At 39.4% G+C, this 25059-nt stretch overlaps 1 protein-coding gene across 14 annotated transcripts in view; it reads left to right on the top strand.

The window, feature by feature from the left end:
• Nucleotides 1-24464, top strand: part of PCM1 (pericentriolar material 1) — a 48535-nt gene extending 24071 nt beyond the window's left edge. For 10 of the 14 annotated variants that reach the window (XM_081019748.1, XM_081019738.1, XM_081019741.1 and 7 more), the window contains 24 exons: nucleotides 37-227; nucleotides 1088-1291; nucleotides 1911-2133; nucleotides 2814-2959; nucleotides 3404-3594; nucleotides 4495-4672; nucleotides 5194-5552; nucleotides 5669-5836; nucleotides 7820-7876; nucleotides 10079-10251; nucleotides 10342-10470; nucleotides 11774-11894; nucleotides 12119-12259; nucleotides 13635-13768; nucleotides 14204-14338; nucleotides 16536-16733; nucleotides 18022-18081; nucleotides 19075-19210; nucleotides 20950-21107; nucleotides 21733-21808; nucleotides 22326-22582; nucleotides 23202-23294; nucleotides 23420-23543; nucleotides 24147-24464. In XM_081019748.1, coding sequence (XP_080875874.1) covers nucleotides 37-227; nucleotides 1088-1291; nucleotides 1911-2133; nucleotides 2814-2959; nucleotides 3404-3594; nucleotides 4495-4672; nucleotides 5194-5552; nucleotides 5669-5836; nucleotides 7820-7876; nucleotides 10079-10251; nucleotides 10342-10470; nucleotides 11774-11894; nucleotides 12119-12259; nucleotides 13635-13768; nucleotides 14204-14338; nucleotides 16536-16733; nucleotides 18022-18081; nucleotides 19075-19210; nucleotides 20950-21107; nucleotides 21733-21808; nucleotides 22326-22582; nucleotides 23202-23294; nucleotides 23420-23543; nucleotides 24147-24172 — 3678 coding nt within the window. In that variant the 3' untranslated portion in view covers nucleotides 24173-24464. The remainder of the gene's footprint in view (nucleotides 1-36; nucleotides 228-1087; nucleotides 1292-1910; nucleotides 2134-2813; nucleotides 2960-3403; nucleotides 3595-4494; nucleotides 4673-5193; nucleotides 5553-5668; nucleotides 5837-7819; nucleotides 7877-10078; nucleotides 10252-10341; nucleotides 10471-11773; nucleotides 11895-12118; nucleotides 12260-13634; nucleotides 13769-14203; nucleotides 14339-16535; nucleotides 16734-18021; nucleotides 18082-19074; nucleotides 19211-20949; nucleotides 21108-21732; nucleotides 21809-22325; nucleotides 22583-23201; nucleotides 23295-23419; nucleotides 23544-24146) is intronic. The other 4 variants (XM_081019750.1, XM_081019743.1, XM_081019742.1 and 1 more) reach the window with 2 other exon arrangements.
• Nucleotides 24465-25059: the final 595 nt, after the last annotated feature.

Genomic DNA, 25059 nt, shown 5'->3' with positions numbered 1-25059 from the left:
CTGAAATATTTTCTCTTAATACTTTATTTTAAACAGCTTTGGTCTGAGATGCGCAGACATGAGATTTTGAGAGAAGAATTGCGACAGAGAAGAAAGCAGCTTGAAGCCTTAATGGCTGAGCACCAGCGGAGAAGGGACCTAGCAGATACCACATCTGCTTGTGCTGGATCTACTAAAAGTGATGGATCAGAGACCCAGTGCACTCCCCAACAAAGCAGAACAGAAAAGTAAGAGAAAAAGTAAAATACCCTGCTTTCTCATCTGGTGTATATTTAAGTTGTATTCACTGCAAAGATAAATCACTTTTCAAAATTGTATTTAGATGTGTTACTTTTAAATGTGGCATAATTAGCCTATACTGAATCTGAGCATTGCTTTCTGCTAACCAATTTAAGGAAGGGAAGAAATCCCCTCTTATCTCTTCCTCCCCAGCCCCAGTAGACTTACACTTGATCACTGGTATGATAATACTGCTTCCTCACGTCTGTGCACCTTTTCACCAGCAGCATGCAAGCTGTTGTACCAATCTAAAAAATTGCCCTGTTCTTGAGGATGTTTATTTTTGGAACTGAATTATATACTCCTCTCCTCCACTCACACTTTTTTAAAAAATCCTCTTAAGATTTCATTCCCATAGTGGATTTTGAATCACTGTTATGACTAGCCAGATTAAGCAGGTTAAATAGCCACGCTTGCTACTTTTAGTCCGGGAGACTTGAGCAGGCACTGTCTGGTTATAAACAATTTGGCCTTGCCAAAAACAAATAAATATCTAAATCCTTATATTGGAAATATATAGCTGTGAATTTAAAAATGCAGGAGCAAGTAGGAACAAAATTTATATTCTGAAAGGTGGGGAATTAATCTAAAAATGACATAAATCAAAAGTCATAAATTTAATTTGAATCGTGCAGAATTCCTAAAAGGCATAGAGATAAATCAAAGCAAATTGTGTTTCTAGAACAGGAGATTAATTTGAGACGTGCATGTTAGCTATTTTTATTCAGCATGCAACTTAGTTTTTAGTGATCTAATTTTACCTTACACTTTAGCAGCAGAATGACTGTTTTTTAATACCTGATGCTAGAACCATGGCAACATGGGGAGGGTCTACTCAGTGTGCATTTGATGAAGATGAAGATGGTGGTGATGAAGATGCATATCTTTCTGACGGGCTTGGTCAAGTGGAAGAGGAAGAGGAAGAGGAGCAAGAATCTAGTTCCAATGAGTACTCTGTGTGTCCCAATAACGCAGATCAAAGTACATACTGTGCAAAGGAAGATAAGGAGAGGTTAGTTTTGCATGTTCATTACCGATAGTTAAGTTGTAAACTGCTCCCTCCAAGAAAATGTTTTCCCTTTGCTGCTTATTAAGCTGTGCATTATGATGCTAGTTCTTTCTTATATACTGTGAAGTTTACTCTGAAAGGTTTTATATAACCTGAAACTATGAACGTGTGGATATCTAGTGCAGTATTTTCTGTGATTTCATTGGTCAGCCTACAGTTCATTTGTGCAGTATTACTGATGTTTAGCTTCTAAGCCCCATTCCAAACATTTTTTGGAATGGTGAGAGGCTTCATGTTGTAGAGGAGAGACATGCCTCTGTTCTGGCACACAGAGCCCTGGCATTATGCATTGTGTTCTATCTCAAAGCCAGATAAAAGAAATTCCTGCTCATCAAAAGGAGGATGAAGGGACACTGTACAAATTAGGTGACTACGTTATGTTACCTGCATGATGTGAAGGGAAAGAAGCATGTTTGCTCTGGACTAGGCTTGTGTTCCTTCAGAACTGAATTGCCTGTTTCTCATTGGCCTCATAACTGGCTTTTTACTTAAAGAAATGCTTTGTACCAAGAGCACAATTTAGAAATGTGTAATCCCTTGTCGAAACACTCATTGTTCTCAGCTGGAAGAATCCTCGTCCTCTTTCAGCAGATGGAAACTATCGTCCTCTGGCTAAAGCAAGGCAGCAACAGAATATCAGCATGCGGCGGCAAGAAAACCATCGCTGGATGTCTGAGCTTTCTCATGTAGAAGAGAAAGAACAATGGCAAGAGCAGATTAACCAGCTAAAGAAACAGCTTGAATTCAGTGTCAATATTTGTCAGACTTTAATGCAGGATCAACAGGTAGAATGTGAAAGACTTCTTTAATTTTCTCTTCTGCATTTTCCCATCCAACAGGCTGGATGTTTCCTACATTTCTGTCCTTCCTGTCTTGTTGAGGAGGCAGAATTGAGCCCACCGCTGAAGGGGATTATACTTTGGAGAGGGGGAGATTGCCATTAATTTTAAAGGATTCATTTTTCAGTATTTACATGGTGGTTTCCAGCTTATCATTTCTTCTGAATATGTGTCAGAACAACTCCAGATATATCATCCTTTCTTGATCCTGCTGCTTCTGGCTTCCAGAATTGAATATTTAGACCCATTGAAGTGAACTTCAAGGTTATATTAGGTTCATTGCATAGTCGCAAGTTTATGGAATGATCCCCAAAAAGATGTGTTTTCCTTCTAGATTTTAGAAATAAAATCCTTCTTGTTCTGCAAGACTTTTGGTTAGGGTCTGGGCAGTAGAATATTTTAATGACTAACATTAGCATTTTGTTTTATCGTATATCGTTTTAAAGGCGTGAATGTTTGTTATTTTATCCTGGCTCAAGATTGTGGAAAGATGGGACAAAGAAGCTTAATGAAAAGTTAATATTCTATACCCACTCACCTCCTTTGGGGAAGGAAGGGCAGGGTAGAAATCTAATAAAAATAATTAATTTTAATGGATCTATATTTTCACATATTTTTCTCTGCAGACTCTCTCCTGCCTGTTGCAGACATTGCTTACTGGCCCTTACAGTGTGTTGCCCAGTAACGTTGCTTCACCACAAGTACACCTTATAATGCATCAGTTAAATCAGTGCTATACTCAACTGACTTGGCAACAAAATAATGTTCAAAGGTATTCATTTCAACTTTATAGATGTCTGTTCCATACATTTGAGAGAAGACAGGCTGGAATGATGCACAAAAATGGTGTCTTATATTTATTGTATTTAAGAAAATACTTGTCATATTAGACTGTTACGTGTGCGCTCCCGCATTAAAGAGTACTCCAGAAGCTCAGTGCAAGAAACACAATGTAGTGACATGTTATGCAATATTTCAAAGATAAATTACGTGCTATTTTTATGAGCACAATAGAAATGAGACTGTAATGGTCCGTCTTGATAATTCTGTGATCATGTTAGAGCTCTGTCATATTTTAATCTTTGTTGAAATTGCTTAGGGACTGAAATTTGGAAACAGATGCATTTCTGCTTACTAGTGTTAGCTTCAAAGACTGATTTGTCCTTGAGTGTTTATTAGTCTGTGTATTTGAAATTCAGATACCATTATTTCACAGATTGAAGCAAATGTTAAATGATCTAATGCGCCAGCAAGAGCAACAGCAGACAAGAACAACTACAAAGGAGAAAGACAGCAGGGCTCCACCGCCTCCATCACCAACTATGTTTTGTCCCTTTGGTTTTCCTTCCCAAACAATGAACCTGTTCAGCATGCCTGGGTTCACAAATTTCTCCTCTTTCCCACCAGGTAGGCATTTCCAGAACTGCACAAAATTACTAGCAGCAGATCTCCATGTGTTTTCCTTCTTTGTTCCCAAGATAAGAGCTTCAAAGCAGCATTTCTTGCCTTCACGTTGTTTTACCTTGAAAGCAAACCCTCCCAAGTCTCCATGAATTTTTCCTCACTAATTTCATTGTAGCGCATTTATTCACAGCATGACTTAAATGTTGTGCTCTCTCTTCAGTCCATCTTCCTAACATGCTTTCCTCAAAACTATGGAGTCTCAGAAGGAAAAAAGTTTTAAAGTCCTTCTTTCACAGTAGACTAGATAAGCAATAGCATACATGGATGTATCATAATAATATGCATTTATTTCATTGTATATTTTAGACGTCATCTGTATATAATAAAATTGAGTTCATTTGAGTTACTCTATTTCCTAAATAATAATGTGAAGCCATTACTCTCTGATAGTTGTAGGTAAATACAAGGATTAAAACACCCAAGGATTAAATATAAACCAGTTATAATTTGCTAGTCCTCATCTAGATATGGCAACAGTTACCATAGATCTTAAAGACATCTATAAAGTAATGCTTTTGGTGAAAGGCAATGTTTATTTAGAACAATGAATACTTTTACTTAATATATACAGTGGTTTTGTTGCCTCTGCCATAATAAGTGACTCAAATCAGGAATAGTTTTCAGTAAATATAGTATAGAAGTTGTTACGGTTTCTTCCCTAGTCAGTGCACACCCTTTGTTATTTTGTTGAAATCGTTTTTTTTAAAACTTAAATTATGGGAAAAGATTGGATACAACTTGATAGCATTTTTATGCTCTATCATACATCTTTCTTTGTATTTTATAATATAAACTTTTGAATTGTAGAAGGAGTAATGTTTCTGATGTGATTTCTTTTCACAGGTATAAACTTTGGCCCGATGTTTCCATCTGGTTTGGGGGATTTTCCACACAACTGTACAGCTCAGAACAGTGAACATCAGCAGCAACCCATAGAGCCTAACACCACTGGGAAAATGGACTATATGGCATTTCCAAAACCTTTTGAAAGTAATTCTACTGGTGGAGTAGAAAAACCAAGGTACTTGAAGCTTAAATTGAACTTTTGTTTGTGAGCCGCACTTTTTATTCGGGCTCAAATTAGAACCTGTTCTTATGAGAGTGATTTAGTTATGAAATTGTATTTTTTGTTGTGCTGATCTCTCTGAAAGCACTTTTTCTTTATAGATCAGCCTATCAGATATCGTGATTTTGGATGAGATTTTGGGGCATAAGCAACCAGTTGTCTTTGCTTAGAGAAACAATCTATTATTGAAGCTCTGATTAGTTGCTGGTTCAAGCTCGTAAAGATCCAATATATTTCTTGAACCAGTTCAGCTTATTTCATTTCCAGAAGGAAAAATAGAAATGATTTGCCTGTATCCAAAGACCAGATCAGACTTTCCCATGCCTACTGAGAAAATATTAGTTGGGACACCTTTGGAACAGCATGGGTTATAGATTTCAAATAATGGTTGTCTGGAAATACACTTCTTACCTTGGAAAACTTCTGACTTTGCCTCTTACCCCATGATTCTGATTCCCCTCCCCCCTCTATTTAAGAGGTCAGTTGCAACCTGAAGAAGAAACAGAGAATAGATCAACTAGGTCAAATGGGCACCAAGAAGGAGGAAAAGAAAAACATTTGTTCCTCAAGTCTGGATTTGCAATACCGGTACAAAACGCAGGATGTGGTAATCACAAAAATCAAACTGGCACGAGCAGGAGGAGAGAATTTGATGAAGAATCTCTGGAGAGCTTTAGTAGTATGCCAGATCCAGTGGATCCAACCACCGTGACTAAAACCTTTAAACCTCGGAAAGCGTCTGCACAGGCCAGTCTAGCTTCCAAAGACAAAACGCCAAAGTCCAAGAATAAGAGGAGGAATGCTTCTCAATTTAAAAACCGGTCGAGATCTAATGGTAGGTTCATATGAAACACCCATAATTCGGGGTTATTTATCTTTCTTTCAATAATCTTGGGGCAGGGTGGCTATGGAAAGGGCAAGCTGTACAAATTGGATCTTTGTTATTTTAAGGTTTTGAAAGTGCCAGTGTTTCCAGTACATGCGAGCCTTACAAGAGCAACAGAAGCAGGCACTCAACTCGGAATGAAGAAGTTGTCCAAGCAAAGGTGTTCAGTAAAAAGAATCGAGAGCAGCTAGAAAAAATAATTAAATACAGTAGATCATCAGAAATGTCCTCAGGTACTTAAAAACAGTTAACAGTTTTTATTTTAAAGTGTACCAATTCAGTGGTTACTTGCATGCTTGAAAAAGAACTGGAATCTTACTGGGATGGAAATTTTCAGGTAACCCAAATATTACGTTCACATAATTGTTACTTGCTAGTTTGTTTTTTTTAAACTACACTATGTATAGTGTAGATGGAAACTATTGTATGCTGAAGATCGTGCATGGAATTTTTGTCTGCAATCCTAAATATATTTAAATATAATGGCATCTAGTTTCCAGTGACCATGCACAGAACTGAGCCTTTAATGTTAATTTTCCCCTGCAATATTTTAATGGATTGTACATCCTGAAAGCCGCCTTCAGAGGGTTGGGTTGACCCTGTAGAATAGTGTTGGGGGATAGGGTGGAGGAATTGCAGAGAGGAGGCGGAATAGGACAAAAATGTATTTTCTCTTCCCCCAAAGCAGGAGCATCTCAGCTCCTTCAGTGAATTGAATGGTCTCTTTGGTTTGTGGAAAAGAGACTCTAGATTCAGCCCATTATATTAGTCTTTAGTTTTTTTAAAATATTTTAATGAAGCGTTGATTCCGTTGCTTTCTTCTTAATAAGAGAGGCTTGGGTAAAAATAAATAGCAAAAACAGGTCTAAAACTACTGCTCTCAGTGTTGTTGTTTCTTCACTTTTAAAGGGACACATTCAGGTATATATTTGATCACTGCTGATTGCAGGTAATATTTGAAATCCAGTTTTGGATATTCGAGAGCATAAACAGAAGGCCCACACATCTCTATTCAAATGTTAAACATATTTGTTAAGCACATTTAATGATTTGCCTGTGGGCTGATTTGGAAATAACACGAAGCCATAGTTTAGCATTGCAAGAATGAGCCTCGCCTCCCGCTTCCCTCCCCTAGTCCTGTGCCGCTACCAGGAGGCATTCAGAAGCTTTCTCTTCTTCATTTCTGATTAAGCACAGCTTGCCATGTAGTCCAAACCCAGACAAGCCGGGTTAATCTTACGGTTAGTGGAAACAAGCTGTAGTTTATGAAGGCTGCTTTCCTTTCAGTAATCCTAGTTCTGGTTAACCACAATTTAGAGCTCAGATGACATGCTATAAACTGTCATTAATCTAAAGCTGGAGGAGGAGAATCCAGTCTCTTCCTCATAGTTGTGCCAGTGGAGGAAGCACATGATTGCATGGGGAGGCTGGCCTGCTCTTGTAGCACTAAACCATGTTTTAGCATTGCAACTGAATGCCTCCAGTGTCCCTTTTTAACAACGTGGTATGTGCATATGGGTTTCTTTTTTTCTCTGTCTCCCCCTTTTGGGGTTCTTTGAAATCGTGGGAGACCAATGTGCTCTTGAGACTTGAAACAAGAAGGGTCATATTTTTGAATGGTCATATTTTCATGTTTTCATTAGTAAACGAGTTTCAATTATGATCTCATTGAAGCTGTGTACAGGCGTGTCCCCACGTACACGAGGCAGACCGCATATAAGTGTGACGCCCGGAAATAAATAAAAAGAATTAAACTGGAAAAGTGCTAAAATGTCGCAAAAAGTGTGGGAAAACAGCTAGCAATCCCAGAAGCCTTTGCACCCAACTGTGAGGCTTGCAGGGAGGCTTAGATAAAAGTGTTCCCCACTTTCATGATTTCACGTATACATGTGATACCCGGGAACGTAACCCCCGCGTAAGTGGAGAGGCGCCTGTACGTGGACATAGAGTGAGCGAGAAATCCAGTGCGCATACTTGAAAAATTCTTTCTGGGATCTTTTCTTTTCCCCCTTTGGAAATTTTTGTGGTAATATGCTTTTCTCAAATCACTCCCCCCCCCCCAAGAGACATGGGTTCTCTGGAGATTTGTTTTGTTTTGTTCATTTGGATCACTAAATAGCCTTTCTCCCATTATTTCATTAGACCTTGCTTTTATTTCCAATACACATTTTTGTGTTTATCACTGTCTGTCCTTCCCACCCACCCCTTTCCTGCAGCACATGCTAGGAGAATACTGCAGCAGTCTAACAGAAATGCATGCATAGAAGCACCAGGTAATGCACTTGCTGCTTAGCTTCCAAACTTACCTTACCTTGATTTTCTGGTCTCTTGTCCTAACTAACAAGTAGCTTGCTTATTGAATTAGCAAAAGGTGCACTAATCCAAATGATACATTTTTTATTTTTTTATCTACTTGCTTTCCTGATTAGGTACTTTATTATTACTGAGAGTCATAGCCAACCCTGAACAACCAGTTAAGGCCCTCCAAATGTTTGGGAATACAGTTGGCATCATTTCTGGTCATGCTAGAAGGGGCTGATGGGAGTTGGAGGACACCATATTGGCTATCCTGGAATTAAGGACTTCTGTGTCAGAGGATACGACTTTCGGGCAAAGTTTTGCCCTGGTATCTCTTACGGTTGAAACTAAGCAGAGTGTATTCCTAAATCTTTCTTTCTTATTTATTTATTTATTTATTTATTTATAAATAATTGGCATACCACCCTTCATCCGAAGATCCCAGGGTGGTTCACAACATAAATATAAAACACAGGAATACATAAAGCAAAAACAAGAATAAAAACAAACCAATAACCCCCACATTTAAAAGAACATATTAATCAGCTAAAGGCCTGGTTGAAAAGACACAATTTTGCCTGGAGCCTAAAGATATATAATGAAGGCTACCTCTTCCCACCATCTTAAGAGTATAGACAGCAGAAGTTAGCTATCCCTCTTCAGGAAGGGGCTCTCTGCACCACCAGTGGATCCAGAAGTACCTGTTCATGTTTTGAGATAGTTGAGGTACAGTACATGAAAATATTTCTACAATCTGCTGTTTGAGCTGCTGTTGGACCATAAAGCATGGACAGGTAGCATCACTTGGTTTCTTCTAGGAAAATGAAAGTATTGCTATGTCTACTGTAGACGCTTAATCTCTCATGTGAGTAGGTGAGGTCTTGAAAATCCAGCTGTCTCACCATTTATGCTGAGGTGAACATTTCAAAGGTGTGCCCTGCTGGCAGATCAGAGCTGGCAGTGCCCATTGGTCTCAAATAAGAGAATTTGCTAGTTGGGAAGAAGTAGATAAGGGTAGTGAAATGCCACCTGTCCTTTTAGATAAAAGACTGATATTTATTTCTCACCCTTAACCCTAAGCCAAAAGATCTATAGCTCAGTGGTAGAGCGTGTGCTTTGCATCTTAAAGGTCCCAGGTTCAATCCTTGGCGTTCCAGTTAGGGCTGGAAAATACTGAGCTGGAAGGACTAATGATTTGACTTGGTATATTCAGCTCCCTAAATTCTATATGTTTACTTTTGCCCAAAAGTAAATAGTACATTGTGGTTGCTGAAACTCAAAATTGGATTGTACTATACTTAAATGTGTTCAACTACTTAAGCAGCAAATACAAGGGTCATCTGATACCAAGTGTATTTTGGCATAAGCTGCAATAGCTTCATTAGGTGCATGAAGTGGACAGCGCAACAAGATAGATTTGTTAGGCCAGAATCCAAAGAACCTCACAACTAGCTGCATGAGGTCCAAGAGTTGTTTTGGATCGCAGCCATACTTTTAAAGTATCCTGTGACCATGAGTGTTACACTAACACAGCTGATGTTTTGAAAAGTCATCCTTGACTTACACTTAACTAATGACCCAACAGCAAGATGTGCTACATCAACTATGCTTAGGATGCATTTGAAAACAAAATAGATCTAAAACCGAACCTCAGTGAACACATTGTCACCAAATATAGCTTTGTAGCAGTGTGACAGTAATTGTGTGGGGTTTCAAGTGAATTCATTGTTGCAATGCATTGTATTAATTATTATGTCAATTACGTTTTGTTGTATTTAGTTCCCTTTCGCAGGGCAAACATTCAGTAGATACTTGTTTAGCTCTATAAAATACAATATGCAGCAGTTCATTTGCACCTGTAAAAGAAGTACACAATGACAAGGACTATAACTATTGTGTGCAGTACTCCCTTGTGCCCAGGGTCTTTTCCGCTGGCTGTTTATAGCAGCAGCCCCTTCCAACATCGGGAGGCTCTTTAAAAGCAGTTAAGGCACAAGGATCTGCTGCTAGAAGAAAATACCACTCCTTGCATGAGCAAAACCACTTTCCATCCACTCATGGAGGAGTTGCATCCCATCCATAAGGCACGTCCTTCTCAAAACTTGCATGCTGTAACAGGAGAGAAATGTCAATGGAGAATAATAATGGTACTTAATTCATTCTTTTTCTTTCTACAGAAACAGGCAGTGATCTTTCTATGTTCGAAGCTTTGCGAGACACCATTTACTCTGAAGTAGCCACTTTGATATCTCAAAATGAATCTCGCCCTCATTTTCTGATTGAGCTTTTTCATGAGCTCCAGATGCTCAATTCAGACTATTTGAGACAAAGAGCGTTGTATGCTTTACAGGTACCTTAATAAAACCATGATTTTTGGACTTGCTTTGTTAAGCAAACATTTTCTTAATGCAATCATTAATGAAACTGTTGCATTGTATAGGATATAGTGACCAGACATGCATCTGAAGAAAATGCAAAAGGAGAGTGTCCCAAACCACTGAACTCTGCAGGTTGGGCAGGATCAAATTCAGAACTTACTCCCAGTGAAAGCCTTGCAACGACTGATGACGTAAGGGTTTTGAAAACTTTGTCTGGGTATTTTAATATAAAATCCAACCTTTTTAAAATGGGTTTTAGATTTCGGCATAAATACATTTGATAATAAAATATGTATGGTTTTGAGCCATTAGACTTTGATGTGAAAATATTTATTATGATCCAACTTCAAATGGGAATTGTGCAAAAGTAAGAGAGAAATGCAGAGGTAAAGCTTGTTTCTTTTAAGCAATTGTGTAAAGTGATTATGTCCCCTAATTTTTTTTTGTTGACAGTTGGTCTTTCCTGGAGGAGAGGTGATCTCTGGCCAGTTCAATGTCTTTCCACATAGCATTTTTCAACCTTATCATAGTCCTTTTGTATGATCTCTTAATTCTGAGCTCTGTGTACTTTGCTAAGGCTGCAGTCCTAAACATGCATTTTAGGGAATATGCCACATTGAACAGTGGGAATTACTTTCAAGGGATGTGGCCTGGGCTTGGCCTTTCCCCAGGTGGGCAAGGCAACAACAGATTAACAGTCTATCTCTACCTAGCGCAGGCAGGACCAACTGTAGCATACTACTCATTAACTTCCATGACTCCCATCTCCAGTTTTTCCCCTACCTTGCCCCATGGACAGTTGATTTCTTCCAGCTTTTATCCTTTCTCATGACTGCTTTTACTCACTTTTTACTCCATTTATTTTCCCCTGAGTTTTCCTTTAAAATAAAAGCAAATATTCCTCAGCTTTCTCTTCTTCTCCTTTTGTTTCCTATTACTCCTCATTCAACATAATTCACAGAAATGTTATCTCTGTTGTGTTGTGTTAAGAACAAGTTGTTGTTCTCAAACTGTCAAGTGGTGGGGTTTTTTATTTTTTAAAATGACTGTTCTTTGGAGGTTCAACTAGCTGAAGATCTTTATACTGATCCGCTTTAAGAGGACTTAAGTTAGGTCTGCAGTTGCATATTTCAAATTCACCTTTTTGTCAGTTGAGGGTCGTTTTTTAAGTGTAAACGATTACTGTCTAAGGAACTACTTATAGAAATTGACAACAGGTAACACCTGCAACATGTTTTCTAGCTTGGAAGGATGAGCCCTTTATTTGGTGAACATAGAAGAATTTATCAATTAAACCCCCCCTTTTTTTCTAATTAAGCTTTAAACCATGTACATGAATTTTTTAGCCCAAGAATAAGCCCCTGATGCAAACACTTCAAGGTGATCTGAATTCTTTAAGATCCTGGGTGACAATTTATGAAAACATGAGCGTTTGAGAGTGGTTAGTTATTTGTAGAAGAACAATTGCCAACTTGTTGTTTCCATATTTTGAAGGAGACATTTGAGAAGAACTTTGATGAAGGAGCCTGTAGAGAATGTGAACAACACGATGCAGACAATGGCAGCACTATGTCTACTTCTTCAAATTTTGAACCCTTTGCTACTGATGAGCTGGGTAAGTATAAACCTAGCAGTTGAACAATATACAGCAGTAACTCAAGTACCTTGTTAAATTGCCGCAACTGTTTTCTGTGAATCAGTCCTTCACTGATGCACTTCTTACACATAAAAATAACGATGCTTTCTTCTTGCAGTTCTTATATTTAATCTACACATAATAATGTTTGATTTCCAAAAACTTAAATACATATTGTAAAAGGTTTTGTTGCCAAAATACAGGCAACACTGTGATTCATTTAGATCAGGCACTGGCTCGGATGAGAGAATATGGACGAAAGAAAATGGCAGTTGAAAGTAACATTGACTCTGAGGATGGATGCTGTAGTAATCCCCATAATGCTTCTGCTTCTAAATTGGAAGGTACGTTTTTGCATTTGTTTATTCATTTATCATAGTTTTGTCCTGCACTTTTTTGAAAGAACAAACACAATCCTACCAGGCAGTCTCCGTGCAGAGAAATGGAGCTGCGTCAAGTAGCTTAACACTGTTCGCTGGGCATATAAATGTTTGACAGTGGTTTATAAGCATTTTGTGTAGTATGATAATATGCTCAAGCTCCCTAGAGGCTGGTCCGCCAAGGCTACTGGGGCACATCCCTTGCGAAGAGAAAGTCAAGCAATTTTTAACACACACACCCTTTCCAAATCTCAAAGCACACACACTCTTTCTTGTTCCACATACATATTGCTACTTAAACTCAGAGGAGTTCTGCAAACGTTTCTGCCAGCCAGGCCCCTGCAGTACATCCTAATCCAAAAGTATAGCTGTGGCACAGAGGTCCCTAGTGTGTTTCTCTAAACAGAAAAACCATGTGACTGATCGGACCTCCCTTCTAGGCAGCCCTACATGGGAGGTTCCTATTCCAATCTGTTGTTATTAAATCTCAGTATTGGCCTAGTAGGGTTTCCTTGATGGGCAGTCTCAGCATCCTTGTTTTCAATCAGAGGGGTTGCCAACTAGCCATGGCTCACAGCAGAAATGAAACAATAGTCAAGTAGCACTTTGATGCTTGCAGTTGTATTCTTCCGTAAGCCTTTGTGGATTAAGAATGATGCATCTGATGAAGTGAACTTTATCCCCCAACGATTATGCCATAAAGATGTATTAGTCTTTAAGGAGCTGGTGCTTTTTGTTGTTTGGCTCAAATTGTAGTGTGGTCTGTGGATTCATTTTTTCTTAAACATTGAGGTTTTTTCATGATTCCAACCCCCCCCAATTTAAAATCAGAGACAGGCTGAAGGGAGGCTTAATTTTTATTATATTTTTATCCAGTCCACCTTTCCCCCAAGTTGCTCATGGTGGCTTTCATAAAGTCTCCTATTCCTCATGGTATCCTTACATCAACCCTGTGATGTAGCTTAGTCTGAGAGACAGTATGTGACCCAAGGTAACACTGATTTAAACCTTTGTCTCCCAATTCCTGGTCCACTTAATATCCTTCCACTGTAGTTCACATCCTGGAATAAAAGATGTAGAAGTGAATAAGCTGTGGGAAGGGAATAATCTTTTCCCATAGGTCTGGAAATTCATGGCACTTTTAAGACTCTGTGATTCTGGCTGCAATCCTGTCCATCCTTAGCAGGGAGCAGTCCCTGTAGAATGTCAGTGTTCAGCTTATTTGGCATAAATTTGTAGTCTTTATATAATCAAAAGTGCCAGAGTTTGTGACCTGTATTGAAACGGCAGCTTTATGAAAAGAACATTGATTTGAATATATATTTTTCTCTCTTTAAAGGTTCAGATACAGCTGAAAGCCATTGTGCAGCACAGTCTACTGAAGCACCTGCTGTTCCTTGTCCTCGAATAGATACCCAGCAGCTTGACCGGCAAATCAAAGCTATTATGAAAGAGGTTATCCCATTTCTGAGGGTAATCAAAATTATATCAGTAAACAGAGCTCTCTCTGAAGCCATCTTTACAGAAAGCTATAGGTTTTTCCTTTTGACTTGATCGGTAGAATCAGAGGCCTTTACCTTGTTCTCTTCTCCAACAATAAAAGTTTTCTTCCAAGGAGTGCAGAGTTTTGAATAGCTGTAGTCCTGCCTTTGTGCAGAGTTTGGTGATAGAGCAGTTAATATTTTATTTACATGCTCTGAACTCTTTATCATGCATGTACTGGTAAGCTGTCTTACGGTCCCTTAGCTGTAAGCAAATTTCTGCATTGCTGTTCTGGGAAATCAGTTGGCATACTTGCCATTCATGTCACTCACCTTTTCTGTGAAGAAAAATAAGACCTCTCAAAGAAGGATATTTGTCTTTGTATATGTTTTCATTAAGAATGATCTGCTTTTCAACTCTTGCCAGGAACACATGGATGAAGTATGTTCTTCTCAGCTCTTGACCTCAGTAAGGCGTATGGTCTTAACCCTTACTCAACAAAACGATGAAAGCAAAGAATTTGTGAAGATCTTTCATAAGCAACTTCGTAGCATTTTGCAGGTTCGTATATGTGTTTTCCTTTAATTAACCACCTTTAAGCTTCATTTCCACAATCACTATAATTATGAGAAAGCTATGATGTGTTTAGTTTGGCTTACCATTTTGGTGTGAATATTCTTCTATAATACGGTTTTGCCACTGGGTCAGTTGGCTGCACAGAGCTTGAGCTACAGATTTTTGAAAAGTAGTATAAGAGTCGCTGCACCTTAAATTCTTGAGCAACTCAGTTCTAAATTCTGGAAAATACAACCTGTAGCAGATACCTAACTGAATAAATGGCAAGAGTTAAAATGTAGCAGTTTATTCCTGGAACATTTCAAGTATGTCTTTGCTTTTAATATATGGCAGTTGCATTTTAAAAACTCTTTTGTGGGGGGTTATTTTTATGTTGCTTCAAATAGGGAACTGACAAAGGAAGCATCATGCTATCTTGCAGCCCCTTGTTTCAGTAAAGCTTATGCAGGAGAATTTGTTCAATAGTACCCCCTTCACTGGATTTCCAAAAGCTGGCACACTAACACATTTACAGTATTACAGAGCCCTATGTTAAGGGTAAGGTGGGTGAATCACATACTGCTGTTATAACAAGAAATATGTGTGTAGCTCAGTTAGATGTGTATAGTTAGAAAATGATTCCACTGATTAATTTTGAATCTTTTTTTAAAAAATCATTTTTATTAGTTTTCCAATAAAAACATCCAATTAAAAATAATAAAATAAAATAAAAAACATCCAAATTACAATCCAAATTATTAAGTATTAATTTTTTCCAGGCTTCCCATAGTCTGGACCTCTGAAGTATATCTCCAATATTTTCATATCTGCCTTCTTGTTGTTCTCATATTTTAAGTCCAAGCTTAAACACCAGGGACTGTGGAATTCTGCAGATTTTTTTCTCCATCTTCTTCGGTCCAGACTATGTCTGTTTGTTGTCCAAATCTAATTACAGTGGTACCTCGGGTTACATACGCTTCAGGTTACATACGCTTCAGGTTACAGACTCCGCTAACCCAGAAATAGTACCTTTGCTTCAGGATGAGAACAGAAATCGTGCTCCGGCAGCGCAGCAGCTGGAGGAGGCCCCATTAGCTAATGTGGTGCTTCAGGTTAAGAACAGTTTCGGGTTAAGAACGGACCTCTGGAACGAATTAACTACTTAACCTGAGGTACCACTGTGTTTTATCAAACCGATATTTCCAGCTTGTGAGACTGACTTCCGAGAGTGCCAGCCATGCCGTGCTCTGGGACCCAGCATCCTGCTGCTTGCACCTTTATGCCAGCTGACAATCTTGGACGATCTGTGGGTCTATGAGACAGTCCTCCCCCACCCTGGGGAGTCTGCCAGGGCTAATTACCCCCATATCAACCCTGAATTACCGGCACAGCTGAGGTCGTATCGTGTGGGAGTCAGCCATTTCTCACCGCCAGAAGCAGGAAGCCTCCTCTGCTCCTCTGATTGATTTTGAATCTTGGCAGTGTAGGAGACTAAGTTAGTTCAAGCTAATCAGTGTGGCATGGATCACCTTCCTCTCCAACATTGCCAAGTTTCAAAAACAATCACTGAAACCATTATCTAACTATACATTTTATTATTATTATTATTATTATTATTATTATTATTATTATTTATTATTTATTATTATTTATTAAATGTATATACCACCCTATACCCGGAGGTCTCAGGGCAGTTCACAAAACAAGATTAACATAGCACTTCCCTCCTTTCCGATTTCTTGTTATAATGTTGGAATGCGATTCAGCTGACTTACCCTTAATAGTGTTGCAAGTCAACTGTCCGTTAGAAGGACAAAGGCCATAGTTTTGTCTGAGAAGCAGAAGCTAAAAGGAAGCAGGCTAGGGAGATGAGAAAAGAGTCATGCTTTATTTCTGCTGGGATCCATGGGAGAAGCAAGACCTCCTGGGGGTGTTACTGCTGTGAGACCCTCCACTGTAGGCTCAGGTTGTATATATGTGTAACTAAACCATATATCATAAGGACACCACAGTCTCTGCTGTTCCTCATTCCACCCTGGGTAACCCTGGAAACCCTGGAATCTAGTACACATATATTGGTGTACAATATATAGTGGTTGTGAGGTTAAAGTTGAATAACCCTGTATATGCCTCCCTGATTATTATTTTTTAGGGGGATGATGAGTGACCTGTAAACGTACTAAAATGTTTTCTTTTTTGGCAGGATTCACTGGCAAAATTTGCGGGTAAAAAATTGAAGGATTGTGGGGAGGATCTTCTTGTGGAGATTTCTGAAGTCTTGTTCAATGAATTAGCCTTCTTTAAGCTCATGCAAGACTTGGACAACAACAGCCTGACAGTAAAGCAAAGAGGCAAAAGGAAAATGGAAGCAGATGGAATGATGCAGTCCTATGCTAAAGAGGTTTTTATCATATTTTAAATTTGAGTGATTTCCCCCCAGGAAACGGTGCAATATAAGATTTCTTTTTTAATTTCTAAATAGGGTCAGCTGTGCTGCTTCCTACCGCAGTAGAATTTGTTTGAATTGTACCTATAGCTACTTAGAGGTGATGTTTAAATTGTTGAAAAGTTTATTGTACGCCATGCCTTTTTGTATCAGTACAAATATGACTGAGTTTTCCTTAGGAGTTTATGTATAGTTGAGTAGTAACTCAGCCTTTAAATTAGACTGTCACTCGCCATCTTTTAACTGTCGAAAGTACTCTGGAAACTTGCTGCTCATGGATATTGGGGAAGAACATTTCTTGTTTGATCCCTTTATCTTCAAACTTGGTTGTGATTTATAAGACTACTTGTATTGGGCATAACACAAAGGAACATTGTCTCTCCTTGGAGCTGGGAAGTGTCTGGTGCCAAGCAGTGACTGAGCTTATTGTTTGAAGGCCTAGCTACCAAAAGCCCTGCAAATTATTCACATCAAAATGTGAATTGAACCTCACATTAGAAGTTAAAAGAATCGTCAGCGTAACTTTAACTTGCATAACTACACAATAAATTACCAGGATTATATTTACTTAGTGCAAGTACAAACCCATAAAGAACTTCGATTCTCTTCCATTCTGATTAAAAACCCATATTTAAATTATCCACTTTGATACAGCTGCACAATTTTAATTGTTTGCAATGTCACAGCATTGCTAAAACCCAAATAGGAACAATCATAACACTTTATTTAGAACCTACTGAAAATCCTGGATCTGTGAGTTCAGCGAATCCTTGTGCTTGGGCTCAGAAGTTAAATCAAGCCCAAAAGTGGGGCGTAAGAAAGAGAAAGGCTTTCTTGGTAGACTGCATAGGAGAAGACCTATCTGCTGTATGTTGTAATCTTTTATTTGGAATAGCCTTTGCAGATTAGGTTAATTCATTCCAAGTGCAAAAGCTGGTCGGATGCATCAGAGTTTCCCAAACTTGGGTCTCCAGCTGTTGTTGAACTACAACTTCCATAATCCCTAGCTAGCAGGACCATTGGTCAGGGATTATGGGAATTGTAGTCCAAAAACAATTGGAGACCTAAGTTCAGGAAGCCCTACATCGAAGTATACTGGGACAAAGAAGCAACAGCCACTTTCATTGCTAGTAACCAAACTGGTTTCCTTAGACTTAATTTAATCTCTTTCTTGACTAGCTGGTTGCTTGTTTTGTTTGATTTTGAACAGAAAATAATAAACTTTCCATTCTTTGCTGTCTAGGCAAAAAGAGCACTGGAAGGAGGAGCTTGTTCATCCAATGAAGATATAGATGAAGACAAAGTAAGACGTTCTTTAAAACAATTGGGAAGGGAAAGGCCTGCCTTCAAATCTCCTCCTAAATACAATATTAATCATTTGTTGAAAAATCATTTTTCTAGCCACCTTCATTTCACTCAAATAGTGAGAAGCAAGATCGTTGGAGGAATTATTCAGCAAAAATTATGCTCCTAACTTTCCGTGAGCAGAATTCCACTCAAAGGATATTCCAGCTGGTGGGAAAGGGGATGTTTGACTTTTCGCTAATTCCTTTTTCCCTGTGGTGGTCCCCTCCAAAAATCTGCTCAAGAAGGTTGGGAAACACTATGGAAGCATGCCACTGGGGACTGCAGAGGGAAATTAAATATCTCCCTCTACCTTTTAAAAGTTGGGAGTGTCCTTTGGATTGGATTGATCCAGCAGAGGGTCAACTCTGGTGGAAGGGGTGTAGCTATAATTTTTTCTACTCCCCCCTCCCCTGCTGCCCCCCAACACCACCTCTTGTGCTGTAGCAGAAGGTTTGTAGCAGATTTGTGGGGTCTGGGGGATGTAGAGTCAGTGGTGAATTGGCAGAGTTCTGTCAGTCCAACGTACTGTCTATCACTGATAGTGTCCCCTAAGGCATTGGCCCACTCAGTGTATAATACACAATGAACAGAAAATGACATTTGGGTCTCTGTTTATTTTCCTTTTCAATGGCATGGAGCAGCAAGAAAATTGGTTCTAAACATTAACAGCCCACATAGTGCCTCCTTGGAAGCACACAAACAGGGCATGAGGTTGCTGCACAACCTCTTCCAAAAGAAAACAGTTTAGGTGTTTGAGTTCACAAAACATCTATTTGTCCAGGTTTCTTCTCCTTAGTCTTAGTGGTGTTTTTGACTTATAAAATTCTGTTGTAGCATTACTCTGTCCAGTAAACAATATGAGATGTGCACACATTTATGTCTACTGTAAATTAAATATGAAAGCTGTAACTTTGACATTCCAGATAAGATTCACTTTCTTTATGTCTAGGACAAAGATGAAACTGAAACTATTAAGCAAGCTCATGAACCTGCAATATTCAACAACAGGGAAGTCCCAAGAAGTACAAGATCAGATGCTTCTGACCAGGAAGAAGAAGAGAGTGAAAATTGTCCAGTATCCATAAGTAAGCAGTATTCATTGCTTTGATAAGCAGCTTCACACAACAGTGTTGTAGCTTTATATCAGCCATTACCAACCCATCACCCTCCAAATGTTTGGGGAAAACTCCCATCTGAGCTGCATGGGACTAATGAGAGTTGTAGTCCCAAACATTTGAAAAGTACCAGGTTGGCAAAATCACCAGATGTATGTCTTCCAATGCAACATGTCTTCAGATAAAAAATTTCCTTATTGGACTGGCCTATTCGTGAGTCAAACTGAGACAGTAGCCTCAGGAGGCAGGTAAGGCTGTGTGTTTCTGGAAAATTGGATCTCCGCCTCCCAGGGTCCCCTGCTGTCTGGTATTTCTGCAGGCCAAGGCATGTAGCAGCTTCACATGGGCAGCAGCGTCCTGCTGATGCAAGACTTCTGAGCGCTCTGCACTGCCACCGCTTTGCCTTGCTCTAAGAAAGCTGAAGGGGCGTTTTTCCTCCCAGCAGTGCATTTACAGGAGGTGGCTAGAAGACCATCTGTGCTGTTTTTGCTCCAATGCAGCAGAACCCAAAATATTAAGTTGCAGAACTCCCAACCCCAAGACAAAGAAGTGGCATGGTGGTAGTATAGACAGCCTCTCGGCCACCTCACCCAGAATGCATCTCTCTGAAGAAGAATTTCTCTCCCTTGACCCGTTTTGGAGTGTGTCAGGAAAGAGAGCAGAACAGGAGTTACGCACTGTTGTTGCTGTAGGCAGAGGTGGATGGGAGAGAGAAAAGAAGGAAGAGGGGCTGTTGCAGGCCAGAATAAAAGGATTACAAGGAATGATGTCCACAGCAGCCTTTTACTTCTGTATCTCCCTATGGAAAGAAAAGCAAGGTGCTCATCAGTTTTAAAAGCAGCTTGGACTAAATAGAAAGAGCCTCAGGTGGGTTCCCTTTTCTTTTGTGGTCCTCGATGGCATTTGGATGACTGGCTTGGTTCCTGTGGATGCTTACGTTAGGAGTAAGCCGCACTGAATATAGTAGGATTTATTAGGATTTATTTCAAAGGAAACACACATTGGACTGCTGTTAAATGTCCCATCTACAGTGCACAACATGCCTCACATTCTCAGTTTTTCTAAAAGTATTTTCTATTATAATTATCACAGCAGCCTAAATCCAACACAGAGCTAAGCTTGCTTAAGTCCATTGAAATCAGTAGACTTCAGCATGACTGATTTTGTGTTGGTTTAGGTCAGTGTGGTCTCTAGCAGTAAGAGGTGCAGAAAAGATGACCAGAATCCAAAGACACCCACAGAACTGGTTCTGTCCACTAAAGTTATTTTGAAACTAGCCAGACCAGGGGTCCCCAAACTAAGGCTTGCAGGCCAGGTAAGGCCTGAAGGACTCGTTTATCCGGCCCGCAGCAACCCCCACGCCCACTCTTACCGGTGCTGTGCTGCACGGCTGCCCACTTCTGGGTCGGAGGAGCACTGGAAATAGCTTGTGCGCAAGCATTATTTCCGGTGCACATCCAGGTTGGAGGAGGCCCGTGCACATGCGCACAAGCTATTTCCAGTGCTCCTCCAACCAGAAGTGCGCCGGAAATAGCGTATGGGCATGCGCCCTCCGGCCTGCCATATGATCAGTGCTGAAGACACCGGCCCAAGTTTGGAGCGCATGGAGCGCTTTTTATTCAAAAGAGAAATCCTCCAAAATATCACTAGGCATGCCCACATACTGCATTTTGCTATATGTTTCAAAACTTAATTTCACTTAACTTTAGGCTTGTCTAAAGCAGAAACCCAGGCTTTAACTAATTATGGAAGTGGGGAAGATGAAAACGAAGATGAAGAAATAGATGAATTTGAAGAAGGACCTGTGGATGTCCAGACTTCCCTCCAAGCAAACAATGAAACTACAGCTGAAAATGAACAAGAGCAGGTATTGTGATTGACGAAGCACAGTGAATTTCAATGATGTATTTCTTCAAAATACCAACTTGTGGGGTGTTTCGTTTTATAAAGAGCTAAGTTGGGATTGATCAGTTTTCCTTACTTTCAGTATCATCATTCTGATATCCTCAGTGACCTATATTTGCTGAGTATCATTTGGAAAACTTGGCTCATGACATAGTTGTTAAAATCCATTTGAACAGTCTATTGTACAATGTAAAGATTTATTAACCTGCTTAACTGGATAAAAATTCACAAAACTTGTACATTTGTCTAAAGGTGGGAGACTTGGAGATCCAAATCAGCTAAAGATGGGGAAGAAGGTGGTGGCTTTATTAATTAATCAAAGCCGTATATAAAAAATCAAAATAGAATGTGTTGAGGATGTTAATCAATAAATATTTCAGTGTTTACTCAGCAGGATGTAGTGGGAAACAATTTAATTTCAAAAAATTCTAGATTTAAAAGTGCAAGAAATGGTATTCCTATTGACTGGATAATTTAACTTGCCAACACAAGTCATTGCAGAAAACCCTGGAGCTTTATGTGCTTATAAATATTTAAACCCTCACACTTTTACCGTCTTGATCAGCTTAAACATCATTTCCTCACAGGTTTTGCAACCCAAACCGGAGAGTCCAAATGGTTGCCAGATGTTGCCTACTGAGGACAAATCTGGAACTGATAACGGTAAAATGATTTTTAAGAGAAACTGATTTATCTGCAATTTTTGAAGAAAGCAATGTGGGGAATGAGAACATTTCAAACTACTGTGGCCGTGTTCATAACTATACTATGTTGTAAGATCTATTCCGCCGTTGCCAAGATAGGATGAGCCTGAAGTTCACAGGTGAAATAATTAAAAGGAATGCTCTTTCTTAAGCTGACTAATAATATTTCACTCAAGTGCTGTTGCAACAGATATAAAACCTGCTTCTGTTCAGAAGTTCTAACTTAATGAATAGTTTGTGCTGATGAAGATAAAGGATAACAGACAGCAAAGGCGATTACATATTCTGGGCAGATGTCTGGAGTCTCAGTGCTTGTAAGATGTAGCATTCCTGCCTTGGGAGAAACTTGAGTAATGTTCACATGATCTAAGCTAGGTTCAGCTCCTTTAAAACAACAAGAGGGGTTGAATCACTAAATTGGAAGGGGAGGGAGAAGAGAAGATGCAGTAAAAAGGTTGTGTGTGTTTGCTTTTTAGGTGACCAGGATTTACCTGCTGCTGTGCCTCAGTATCTGAATGTATTAGAAGATCAGCAACCTTCAGCTGCAAGAGGTGCCGAAGATCTTAATGCCAGTGCTGCATTAACATCTGAAGAGCCAGACTCTTCATTAGCAGTCAATGAAAGCCAGGCGTTGGACACACTACATGGGGAAACCAAATCTTCATCAGGAACTCCTGAAAGCTCTGTGGTTGGCAGTCCCGATACAGAGTCTCCCGTATTAGTGAATGAATATGTATGTATTACTCAACATCAGGTGCCGTTTTGTCATTTCTTTACAATATAATCTTATTTAACTTGTGTAACAAAGTGGATCAGAGAGTGCTCAGTCTTTGGAGCTTCACAAAGGTGTGTTGCTTAGTAGGCAAGACGGGATAGTTTAAAAGCTGTAATAGATTTTACAGATGCATTTGTGCATGGCTCTAAATTGCTTTGGAATGCAGTTTTGCCTAAAAAGCATTGTAAAAGCTGAAACCTTTTCCACCCTGCCATTTTATTTTTAGCATCTGTTCTTGCTGCTCAGAACATGGAGGCAAGAAGGAGGGTCCACATAATCACCCCCCCCCATTCCCATAGGGAAATAGAGGTTGGCTCCATAGTGCCCACCTAAGCCCTTTTGCTCAGACCATAGCTGTCAACTTTCCCCTTTTCTTGCGAGGAATCCTATTCGGAATAAGGGAATTTCCCGTTAAAAAAGGGAAACGTTGACAGCTATGGCTCAGACCAGTTCCTGCACTCAAAAGAGCAGGATTTCCCACCTTTAAAAAACCAAAAACTATGACCTTGATTGGTGTGGTTTTAAAATTTTCATGGAAATCCAAATTACAAGACAGTTTAAAATATTCTGCCAACAGGAAACTGGCTCTGGAAACGTCAGTCAGAAATCAGATGAAGATGACTTTGTAAAAGTTGAAAACTTGCCCCTTAAACTTGCAGTCTACTCAGAGGTACGTTGCTTGAAATTCATCTTATTGAGAGGTGTACAAAACAAAGATTTTATTTAATCTATCACTCACAGGAAGTGAGCAATGTACAGTAATTTTTGAAAATTAACGCGTTAATCTGTTTCCAGGAAGAGTTAATGAAAAAAATGGTGGCAGAGGCTCAGTCCAACAGTATCACTGAAGAAATACTCTCTGGTGCAGAAAGTCATGGTGAAGAATTAGTAGGAGATCCTCAAATGCTGAAGGAACCTGGTGAGAATCTTCAGCTTCCTTCCACATGCTTGTCTATCCTTGCATGGCTCAACTCCTTTTATTTATCTTAAGCTTGCTAGTCGTAATTCACTCAAGTGCTGTTGCATAAAACTTGATGTGAGTTCAAGTAGTAGGTTCAAGTGGATTCAAGTAGGCTTGGAAAAGGAGGGATCAAGATTCGGCAGTTCACTTTATGTTCAAACTTGTGACATTTTGACTATTAGTTGAGGCATGGGGAGATATTTATATCCATTATGCTAATTTAGCTTGCTCTGATCCTGTATAGGTGAGAGTTGGACATCACCCTCTCGGGTCCCTTTCTTCTGTCCTGCAATTTTATTGTGGGGTCCAGAATGCTACAGGTGCTGCCCCACTAATTTCAGCAGGCTAAATGTGGTTAAATAGAGGTCTTCTCAGATGAATGGGAAAGGGTGAGCAGAAGCATATTATAAAGTGCATCTGGGACACTCACTGAATTGGTCATATATTTGTGCTGACTATAGTCTGCAGAGTGCTGAGGGAAGCCCTGACCAAACATTTATTTTTAAAAAATGTATTATTTTATTGTTTCTGAACAATGATCAGTGTTTTCTCTTTTTACAGAGACTACAGGAGCCCAAAGTGCATGAAAATGACATCCAGGGCTCTTTCTTGGCCTATTTCATCTGCAGTTGCATCTAGAAAATTGCTACTAAACTTCATGTGTTCTAATCTGTACAAAAAATGTAAATTAGTTTTTCACACATTGCCTTTTAGAATAGGCATGCTAACTCCGCCCCCCGCCCCCCATAAAGTCTAAACAGCTAAAACTGAGTTTTCAGTCTGGCTGCACAGTTCGTTTCTGTCTTGTCTTTTTTAAAAGAAATTTTATTGTGATTTTAGCAATTTTAAAATGTAGTTTTAAATAAAGTTTGACTTGTACGTAGGTGTGGATATGACGCTCTGTGAACAGACAGGTGTTAAAAGATTTAAGGAGATAAGCGGTATTGAATCATTTCTTTTACTTCATTGCTGCAGTTTATTAAGTGTAAAACTTCCTTTTTTCCACAGGACCAAAGTAGTGGGTTGGATGCAGAAGTGTCATCCTGCATACAGAAATGATCTTCCAGTCATGGAATAACTCTTGAGTTAGAGCAGGGGCCAGGAATCTTCAATCCCAATTCAATTCAGTGTGCCAGTTTAAACTTTTCTGTCCATGCCAAATCCATGATGGGGATGAAAATTACACACACCCTCACCTATCAGATTGATCGAGTGGGGATGGATGTGTGATGAACCCCCTGCCTCGACAAAACTGGATTTTTCGATGGACTTGTCAAGGGTCCAGGACAAAACCAACCCCAAAGCTGTCAATCTTTTTTTCTCTTTACAAAAAAAGGACTTTCGACAACTTTGGGGTTGGTTTTACTTTTTTGATAGATGGCAACCCTAAAATACAGTAGGTAGGGCAGTGGGAATTCAACAGGTGCAGTATCAGGGCAGCCACACATCTGGATGGAATGGGCGTGTCCATCAT

Source organism: Podarcis pityusensis (assembly GCF_964106645.2).
Source record: "Podarcis pityusensis genome assembly, chromosome: 9".
Lineage (NCBI taxonomy): Eukaryota > Metazoa > Chordata > Lepidosauria > Squamata > Lacertidae > Podarcis > Podarcis pityusensis.
This window is presented reverse-complemented; position numbering and strand designations above follow the sequence as displayed.